Here is a 10,441-nt window from a genome sequence, read left to right as displayed (position 1 = left end):
CAGTATGACACATGACCTGACTCAGCTCTAAAGAATGCTTTCTTTAGAGGGGAGAAGAGAGAGGGAAGGGCTTTGTCCTTCTTTGTCCATGCAGTAGCCATCAGCAGATGGCTACTGAGATTACAACAGACAAACATAGTACCTCTACTGCTGGATGAGTTTATATGTTTGTATAATTATGGAAATGACGAGATATGCAACCTCCAGACATCATATAGTCATTGGTCAGACATCATTTACATATTGCAACACCTACATTCCAGAAGAGGTTCAACCCAGCCACTTCCTTCACTGATTGTTGGCGTGTGATACTGTATCGTATATCAGCCTATTTTCCAAGCTGTTTTGTCAGTAACAAATTTATCTCCATGTCTACCGGTTGCCATAGTAAGGTAAAGTAGTTGTACGTTTGTTGCTATGAACAGTAGGTTGACAGACATACATCTCACCACACCATGTTTCCATGATGACTATGTTTGTCTGAGTTGGGGTTCTGTTTGTCTTGTACAAACAAGGGTTTTAGAAAGTCTGTCAGACTCCCTGTCCACACCCACTTTCCATAGAAACAAATGTACAGGTCAGGTTAATGCTTGAGGCAGGTGAACACATGTTCTTCAGGACAGGAGAGAGGCCGAATATACAGGCACACACAAACACACACACACACAAACACACACACACACACAAACACACACACACACATAAACAGATGTCACTTTTTGTTTTACCAGAAATGTTTCTACATTAAAACCATTCACATTAGCACAAGTCTAGGAACATACACAAGGGAACTTCATTGATGTGTATCAAGTTGTTAAAGCTTTTCACACAGGTGAGGAATCCTGTTCTTTCAGCTAGGGGTGTGTCTCTCCCTGAGGGCTCCAGGCACAGGGAGGGGCTGTTTATAAATATGCTGGCGCATTCACACATCTCTCTCACACAAGCCTCACATTTCTGTTTGGATTCTGAGGACAGAGTTTCTCTAACAGTGACTCACCTCAGTTCACAGGTATGTTCTGGATATCATTTTATTTTCACTTTGGTGTATTAATCTGTGTTCTAATTCATGTTGAAATGATGTGAAACAAGTAATAGGAAGGTGAACGTGGATGGAAAGTTACAGCAACTTCTTGTAAAAAGATGGGGGGTGTTGTTCCAGGAAGTAGCCAGATCCTCTGAGAAGTAAGACAAGGTCTATCATTGTCACCAAAAAGGAGAATTGGCGATAAACATTCTGTGCTTGTACAAGCATCTATTTCATGGTAATTGACACATTTGTGTCTGGGTGTGGTAGCGCAGACAAAGATGTACAAAATGGATGACTGTCAATGCAAATTAGCTTTCATTTTGTGGGAAGGCTTCCTTCCTTTTACACTTGTGACATTAAGAAGTAAAGTGTTTTAGTCTGTGTAGTCAAGAATCCAGGCTTTTCTTCACCCATTCAGGGTATACATCATCAACCACAGGCACTCATTTACCCAATGATACTTATGGACTTACAAATAATTAGTAAGCTAGAACAACAGACCAACTGAGAGCATTATCCAAGTGTCATTTAAATATATTTGCCTGCTATGAGTATTTGTTTGATTTTTGATGCATCGATTTTAATTCAAGCCTCTCTGTTTCAGATACAAGAATGGATGTAAGTAATTACTGTTAGAATCTGATTGTGACTATCTCTGTACTGCATGTTTAATGCTGAAGTGGAAACACTTTTGAGCTACATACACACCTTTCTTTCTCTCTCTCTCTCTCTCTCTCTCTCTCTCTCTCTCTCTCTCTCTCTCTCTCTCTCTCTCTCTCTCTCTCTCTCTCTCTCTCTCTCTCTCTCTCTCTCTCTCTCTCTGTCTCTCTCTCTCTCTCTCTCTCTCTCTCTCTCTCTTTGTCTCTCTCTCTCTCTTTGTCTCTCTCTCTCTCTTTCTGTATTTATCTCTCTGCATCTCTCTCTTTCAGCTGTCAGATGCATTGGGGGATGATGGTATGACAACCAACAGTCCCTGGCCAGGTCAGACCCAGCAGGCAGGGGGTGCTGTTTGGCCAGGCCAACAGCCCAACCAGCCAGCATGGCCAGGCCAACAGCCCAACCAGCCAGCATGGCCAGGCCAACAGCCCAACCAGCCAGCTTGGCCTGGACAGGCTGGGCAGGCTGGACAGCCTGGGGCACCTGTATGGCCAGGTGGGCAGCCGGGACAACCAGCTTGGCCAGGACAGCCAGCCCAACAACCCCAGTGGCCTGGGCCCCAACCTGGGCAACCCTCTCAGCCCGGGTGGCCTGCCCAGCCAAGCCAACCCACAGCCCCGGGGTGGCCTAGTCCAAACCCAGGTCCAAGCCCCGGCCCACCAATGGCAGCTCAGAAGTCTCTGGTGAGGTTTTGGATATTGACGACGGCCTGTCATGTTCCCTCACCTATAGACAAAGTCTTATTTCGTTTTTTTAAACTTTCTCTCCAAATAGGAAATAACTTATAATCTAGGAGCAATCTCACACACACTAATGTTTTTTCCCCTAATTCAAAAGAATATCTGTAACAATAATGACGACCTCAGTGTGTAGCTGTCGTTATGGTGTCTTGTGCTGTTTCCAAGCTCTGCTGTGCTACCTCCCGTCACAGACGGTGCCCTATGATCAGATGCTGCCAAACGGACTGTACGACAAGCTGCTCATCACCATCAACGGGAGGATCAACCCCAACTGCAAAATGTCAGTTCTCTCAGACAGCACAAAACACATATTGTCAGCTCTGTGTTATCTCTGTAGGGACAAAGTGTTAACATTATTTGGATCTATAAATGTTGTGTTCTGTGTGAGATGTAGCTTTAGTGTGCTGTGGTAAGTCCTGGGAAGGTTTCCTGCATGTAGAATAATCTGTTGTCATTTAAAAACACGACACACAACGGCAACTTCCAAAGTCTCCGTGCGCGTAATCATTGAAAGTAATGAGGAGTTAATGTGAGGATTTCAATAGTCAAGCCGATGTTAACTTTAAATTACAAACCAGTGGGGCTCCTTTGCTGTGACAGCTGAGAAATGATCCCTGCATGACATAGTGTCTTAGCTTTAATCCTCCACTGATGGTATTTTCACCATGACAACGGATAAAAAAAAGATGTAATGTAAAAAATGCTATCATGTAGTAAACACTGTTATGACCATCTCATAGGTTCACTTTGAACCTGTCAAGAGGAAATGAGATTGCCATGCACCTGAACCCTCGCTTTGATGACCACGGCAAGAAGACCATTGTCAGGAACAGCCTCATTGCTAACAGCTGGGGCAAGGAGGAGAGGGAACACAGACAGTTCCCTTTCGTTCTGGGACAGCCATTTGAGGTGAGGACAAACAAAACATGAACCATTTACATTTAGCAGATGGTCTTATCCAGAGCGACTTACAGTAAGTACAGGGACATTCCCCCTGAGACAAGTAGGGTGAAGTGCCTTGCCCAAGGACACAATGTCATTTGGCACAGCCGGGAATCGAACCGGTAACCTTCAGATTACTAGCCCGACTCCCTTACCGCACAGCCACCTGACTCCCCAAACGCACCGAAGGCCCTGCTACACTGTTACTTTTCATCCTTCAACTTGAGTCGTGTGTGTCTGTGTGTGTGTTGCTGGTGTGTGTGTTTGTGTGTGTGTGTGTTCCCTTAGCTCAAGATCTTGTGCACAGCCAGTGAGTTCCGAGTAGCTGTCAACAAGGTCCACCTGTTTGAGTTCAAACACCGTATGCGTGACCTCCAGACCATCAACCATCTGTGCATCTACAACGACGTCAGCTTGTCCTCGGTGCTGCTCGAGAGGCTACCCTGAGACCAGGCCCAACATGCATCAGCACACAAACCAGACTCCAATGTGGCTTTGTAACTATTGCTCCCATGTAAATCTACATCCCTGGTCATAATGTTTTTTTTCCTATTTTCCAAAAATGTTTTTACAAGAAAACTTCCATTACTTTTCATCTATTTCTTATTTCTCAGTTTAGTTTGAAAGTAATCATGTAATACTAAAAGCGATGTAATAATGAATCAGGAATTGTTTGTCATCATTCAAATCGAATAAACAATCTGATAAAGTTTAGTAATGTAATTTTCATTACAATGTAATCGAACAAACAGTATCTAATGTTTCAGTTACAGTATATATTGATGTTCTCAGTGTTGGGAAAGTTCACTTTCTACATGAACTAGTTCAGTTCATAGTTCACAAATTTTAAAATGAACTAGTTCAGTTCATAGTTCATAATTCAAAATTTTGAACTAAGCTCACAACTCCAAAAAATGAACTAGTTCAGTTCTTTTTTTCAATATGTTGCGAGCTATAATTTTGAATTATTTCCACAGCCCATATAGAATCACAGACAGCAATTATTTTATTAGTTTAATGCTGAAACTATGTGTCAGATTTCATCTTCATATCCAATTTTTAATCCTTATCCAACATTTGCATTGAAGGGACAGCCTTCCCTCATTTGTTCTATCTGTCTGCAATACCCCTCTCGGCCTCTACACAACTTCGGCGCTCTAACACTTGCCAGGCATAGACAGTAGAAGAAAGCACACGCAGCGATTTTTTGCCTGGAAGTCTCTAGAAATATGTCACCTTATTAAACGAAATTAAAAAGAGTGAACGTGCCGTTCACAGACACCAGAATGAACGCGTTCACAGTATCGTTCATCAGGCAGTAATACAGTACGTTCAGTTCGCGTTCACCAAAATTATGAACGAGTTCATGAACTTTCGTTCAATGAACGCGTTCAGGCACAACACTGGATGTTCTCTTTTAGTTTACTACTTTGCAATGCGTTTGGTTGTCAGTAAATACCATCACTGAATACTCCACTAGGGGGCACAGTTGAGAGACTCGACCCTGCTCCAAATGTCTTCAGATATCTTTGGAACGTGTTGTATTGTGTAAACTGTACGCTCTGTGAAAGGTGAGTTTTTGAGTGAGTTTCTCGTAGATCCTGAACTTCAAGCTCATTGAACTAGATTTACCTGCTTTACCTTCTAAACAATGTGAAAAATGTACAACTATGCTAATGTATGCAAATATGGAGACGAAATCTTGCACCTGTTACATCTTGGAGTGGATGTAGTGGAGTCAGGTGACTGAGCGGTGAGGGAATCGGGCTAGTAATCCGAACGTTGCCAGTTCGATTCCCGGTCATGCCAACTGACGTTGTGTCCTTGGGCAAGGCACTTCACCCTACTTGCCTCGGGAGAATGTCCCTGTACTTACTGTAAGTCGCTCTGGATAAGAGCGTCTGCTAAATGACTAAATCTAAATGTAAATGTAATCTTGTCGTGGAAAAGGAACATGCACACACAAGCAACACACACACATACATTTCCAACAGCCCCATTCCACTGTTGTGAGGTCATGGATAGCTGACAGTGGGGTAAAGCTGACAGGATGCATGTAGACACATGAGAAACATCTAGAGACTTCTGACAGTCATACCTCCGTAATCAACTAGCCAAAATGTGTCTCCTTGTAAAGTACAGTACACTCGCTACCCACTAATAACTGCCCACATGCAAAAGACAACTATGAACTGCTCCTCTATATCATCCTGTTTGTTTATTTTTTATAGCTAAAGGATATAATCCAGATAAAATTGAACCAAAGTACAGGACAAAAGGACATCAGATATCACCACTGGATACTTTATCTTGATGACAACAACACAGAGCAAGGCAGACAAAAGACAGACTTGTTCAAGAGACTGGAGTGTGCAGTTAATGAGTTCACGGAGGCTCACCTGGTTGAGATAAACTAACTCGGATTGAGAGCAAGAGAGAAGAATAGAGAGACAGAGAGAGAACAAGAGGTAGAGAGAGCAAGAACGAGAGCAAGAAAGAGAGAGAGAGAGAGCACAGTAAGCACAGCAACCTCTGTCTGGTCTGCCACAGTGTGGGTCTCACCCTCATGTTAAGCAGTGTAGTGTAGTCTTTCTGGCTTTCTAGGTTCAAAGCTCATGTTTTTCACTGATAACAGCAGCTAACAGTATGATTCAATGATAAGTCATAAAGAGAGAGATCAAAAAAATGCAAAGGTTACACTCCTGAAGATGGTCCTGCCTGTTCTCTCTAACACCAGTTTTGGTGTGGGGAAGGAAGAAAAACGTATTTTCCAACAGTAAAGTCAGGTCAGTGATACATTTTTAATGATGGAAATTGACTACTAGAGACTCAATGGAAACATAAGACAGTTGTAATAATTTATTCATTCTCTCTCTTTTACACCTGGCATACCTGCTGTGTGGTCCTGATAAAGGTGTTAGTGTGTAGAAAAACAATATCGCTAATCTACTTATTTAGAGTAGATTCGATTTAGGTGATTGCTGTCTTTACACGCAATTGTCTCATATAACTGAGAAATGAATAATTATTTATAGTATGCATGATAAAGTACTGCACAACCCCTCACTTTAGGGTGTGCGTGTAAGATTTTTGCCGTCGCTCACCTCGATGTTGGAACTAAAATACGTCAGAGCGCTGCGCGCTGCGAGCCACAGTGGACGTCGTTTTCCTAGCTAGCTAGATGTAGTGGTGGCCGTCAGACAGGTTTGTAGATTGCTAGTACGCAAATGTAGCATTAATGTGGTCGCACAGAAGGAATAATCTAAATATATAAGTTTACACAGCTAGTTTAGTGTCAACTGGCTACTACTAATGTTCAAATTTATTGCGAAGACTGATGTGTCAAGACTGTGCTGCCTTGCCCTGTGTGAATGCTCAGAAAGCGAGAGGATTGGGAACTGAGTGATTTCCGAGTTTTCGTCTCCAGGTTGGTTTGCTTGGTCTGGTCTTGAACCATGCTGCTGGCTATTTTATGTTAGATATACTATTGCATGTATGGTGTCTTAATTTAAAATGGGAAATCGATAATTGTATGCATCTACCTGTCAAAATGATATGTACACTTTTATTGACACTTGGAAACAGTAGCTAGCTAGAGAACTTGCTAGCTTCGAGAGCTAGTCATGTAGCCAAGGCTAGCGTTACACAGTAGCCACATTACTTGAGTTTGAATTCAAGCAGTATGCAGCCAGCTAACTGGGTAGGCATCTAGCTAACCCTTTCGGACAACTAAGGTTTGGATATGGACTAGCCATGAATCCTGTAGTTCGTTGCTTATTCTGTGCCAACTGCTTGCTATGGAGATAGATCACTCTTATAGGCAGCTATCTAACTTGGCATTTGCTGGCGCCAGCTAGCTAGCAGGCTAACTTAGCCAAAAATGCAGGCACTTTGATGCTGTTACGTTACTGCTGTAGCCAGCCAGCAATTCACTACGAATGACCGTTAAGCAGACATTATTTCCCTAGTGTTTATCTACATTTTTTATTGTGCTCTGCTATAAAGTTGAAGAAGTCAATCATTGTCACATTTCAGTCTCATCGGGGGATTCTGCATGCACCAAGACATGCCAAGGGCATCATTGCTGAGTAGGACTTGAAGTTCTCCATGGCATCTCATCAATTAGGCCTTAAAGCTAGCTACCTATATAGTTGCCTCGGTCTTAACACACTTCCTGAACAAACAAGCTTATAGATCGAATCAATGTCTTTGATTAAATTGTTGCGAAAATGGAGTGTAACATGACTGGTTGGTCAATTATGGCATGGTTCAGGTGAAGGAACTGTTTTTATAAAGAGCTGACATGTTTGACATTTTCCTCAGAAACAGAGAGATCAACTACAGACATGCTGTTGTAAATATTTCTATTGTGTACACACAAGAGAAGGTAGGGTTGGGGTCTTCAAGGGAGCAGACAGGAAGGAGCTATCAAGGGATCAATACTAGATAGATGCCAACAGTCAGCTGCCGAGGTTCTAGAACGTAGTCTCTTGTGATTCCAGTTCCGTTTTGTAGTTCCAGAATGCTGTTCAGGTGCAGGGGCGGCTTGCTGCCTGCTGCTGTTTGCTGCAGCTGATATAGGATATCTTGACTTGCTCTGTGGACCTCTGTCATTCAGGGTGTCCTGTTTGCCTCTCTCTCACACTTACACACCATCTCGCCCCAGTCATGGGACTGAGACTGGCATGGGGCCTGTTTGTGTCTGTCTGTTTGTAGTGTGCATACTGAGCTATGTGCGTACAAGTGGGAGAGAGCACAAGTTGTTGAGGAGGGGAATCTGACACCTACTAGCCAGCATAATAAGGATCCTGGCTGCCAGCCGAATGGGATGGACTGACAAGTCGGGCATTCCAAAACTATTGATTACCTACCTCCACCATATATAGACACAACGAGAGAGTTCTAGCTCTCCATTGGCTCCTCTCTTACAAGACTGGACCCCCTACCCCTCCTTCCTTCCCAAAGCAGAACACGTGCCTGTAAAGGGAGAGGCTAGGCTGTTGCAGTGCCCAATAGCAGCTGTCTAGATTGAGGATGTCAAGTTGAGGTGTCATTTAATGAAACCAGTCCTGAACTCGTATGACCATGTGTTGTTGTTTGTGGGGCACAGGCAGGGAACTGGAGAGCACTTCAATAGTGCACTACTTGTCTCCCACTGGCCTGCATGCAAACATAGGCTACTACGGACACCTCAGCCACCGCAAGGCAAGCGACATACCTGTCATAGTCGCTAAGAATAACCCACATGTACCCGCGCTCAGGCTAGCTAGTTCTCTTTTTAATGCAACCGCTTTAACACAGACACGATATATTTACATATTCGTCAGAAACGCACCCGTGCTCACCCACCCACAAGCTCGCTAATAGTCCATGCTGCTGTAGCCTGCGGCAGCCCGCTAAGAGAAGCAGTGCATCTTAACTTGTGTGGAATCTCTAAAGGCTGTAGCAGCAGGAATGTGGAGCAACCGTGCAAGTCTATATCCCTCTATCTGTCTCAATATATCTGGAGCTGTCTCCTTTTCTCTCTTTTTTCTCACTTTTCCTCATTCTTCAAGTTAAATAGAAAACAAAACACCCCACAGGATTTCATGTAATGGTACCTGCATATTTGTATGGCCTAGTCTAGTTCCAGCATGAGCTAGTATGGTGTAGGTTAGCCATCTGGGTGATGCATTGTGCTTGTTCCGATTTTCAGCTTTAAGGCTGACTAAGCAACCGCTGGTTAATCTGGAGTCATTTGTGGATTCTCAGTAATATGACTGAGGTGAACCCTGATTGTGGTTTTGCTCGTTCAGTAACAAGAAGATGAACTGTCCAGATCTGAGACTAGCTAGGTCTAGGTCTTTTCTTAAGTAGCAGAATAAGGAAGTATAGAAATATGGTAAGAGAATACCTCGTGTTCCCACCCTGCAATGTCCTCAATTGTTCTGCGGAAGCTGGGGATTCGGTTTCTCTGGAAACGAGGTCATATTCGGAATGTGTGTCGAAAAGTGTGTGTTCTTAATAAAGATAGCTATGCTGTATTGCCAGTTTTTGGTATGGACAGCTCTGGGTGAGACAAGACAAGCCAGTGAAGAGGCCGTTCATGCCTGTCTGTCACACTGACACAGACGCCTCCTTGTTTGGCTCTGAGGCTCCTGTTGCACCTAGTGCGGCCTGGTCTGCCCTAGCACTTTCAGGGGGGTGCTAGATAACAAACACTTATGTTCACTATCGGCTATTCTCAAAGTCTTGCCTTTTTCTCTGGGTGTTTATCTAGGCTGGTGCAGACTGTCTGTTCTGTTTTCACATCCCTTGGGTTGGTCTACATCAGCATGGTGTGGCTTAGTGCAGGCTACACCTTGCAGACAGTCTCAATCATTGTATTTAACAGACTAAGGCTGGCCGTGTGCTGGACAGGACATGTCATGGGGAGTTGTCACTTGAGACCAGTAAGGACCTCACCGGGACTGTACTACGTCGAATTCTTGAGTGTAAGCGTTGAACGCACCGTAGCCTACATGTTGCTCATTATTAGGACTGTGGTGAGCAGACCTAGTAACACGGCCTGGCTTTCAGGATCACAGAGGGGCTGCTGGGCTGAACCCAGAGGGACACAAACAAAGGCTGTAGGATCTGAGCCATCCTCTTCCCTCCTCTCTCTCTTCCTGCACAGCTCGGATCTACAGTAAGACTGTCTAATTGTGGTCGTACCAGGGGGTGCTCTCTGTCCCTGTCTGCACACACACCTCCCTCTTCCTCTCTCACTCTCCCTTCCCCTCTCCCTTTTCCTCTCTCTCCTTGTCCTTCTTCTCCTCTCTTGCTCTCACACTCTCTCTCTCTCTCTCTCTCTCTCTCTCTCTCTCTCTCTCTCTCTCTCTCTCTCACCCTCTCCGTCCTCTGTAGTACACACACATCTCCCTCTTCCTCTTTCTCCCTGCTCCCCTCCCTTTTCCTCTCTCCTTGCCTTTCTTCTCCTCCTCTCTTGCTCTCACAATCTCTCTCTCTCTCTCTCTCTCTCTCTCTCTCTCTCTCTCTCTCTCTCTGTAACTCACACACATTCTGTCTCTCTCTCTCTCTGTAACTCACACACATT

The 10,441-nt window shown here is 44.1% G+C and overlaps 2 protein-coding genes across 3 annotated transcripts in view; both read left to right on the top strand.

The window, feature by feature from the left end:
• Window positions 1–872: 872 nt before the first annotated feature.
• On the top strand, window positions 873–4,075 carry lgals3b (lectin, galactoside binding soluble 3b). 2 transcript variants are annotated; one of them, XM_062470168.1, is made up of 7 exons: window positions 873–1,009; window positions 1,632–1,645; window positions 1,957–2,074; window positions 2,105–2,367; window positions 2,616–2,704; window positions 3,165–3,333; window positions 3,655–4,075. In XM_062470168.1, the coding sequence occupies exons 2-7, from the start codon at window positions 1,640–1,642 to the stop codon at window positions 3,811–3,813; spliced, it is 804 nt and encodes a 267-aa protein (XP_062326152.1). In that variant the 5' UTR covers window positions 873–1,009; window positions 1,632–1,639; the 3' UTR covers window positions 3,814–4,075. The 2 variants fall into 2 exon arrangements, with proteins under 2 accessions (XP_062326152.1, XP_062326151.1); XM_062470167.1 differs by having other exon boundaries at window positions 1,957–2,367.
• A 2,423-nt stretch (window positions 4,076–6,498) lies between these two features.
• Window positions 6,499–10,441, top strand: part of fbxo34 (F-box protein 34) — a 13,133-nt gene continuing 9,190 nt past the window's right edge. The window contains exon 1 of the mRNA XM_062469350.1: window positions 6,499–6,793. The gene's annotated coding sequence lies outside the window, so the exon portion shown is untranslated. The remainder of the gene's footprint in view (window positions 6,794–10,441) is intronic.

The sequence above is a fragment of the Osmerus eperlanus genome, chromosome 9 (genome assembly GCF_963692335.1).
Source record: "Osmerus eperlanus chromosome 9, fOsmEpe2.1, whole genome shotgun sequence".
Lineage (NCBI taxonomy): Eukaryota > Metazoa > Chordata > Actinopteri > Osmeriformes > Osmeridae > Osmerus > Osmerus eperlanus.
Note: the sequence above shows the minus strand (reverse complement) of the source record. Positions and strands in the feature narration are given on the sequence as shown.

What these genes read in the sequence shown, in the direction of transcription:
- lgals3b (XM_062470167.1), top strand. An exon ending in TGGCAGCTCAGAAGTCTCTG is followed by an intron (nt 2,368 to 2,615) that starts GTGAGGTTTTGG and finishes CTCCCGTCACAG; the next exon opens with ACGGTGCCCTATGATCAGAT. An exon ending in TTCTGGGACAGCCATTTGAG is followed by an intron (nt 3,334 to 3,654) that starts GTGAGGACAAAC and finishes GTGTTCCCTTAG; the next exon opens with CTCAAGATCTTGTGCACAGC.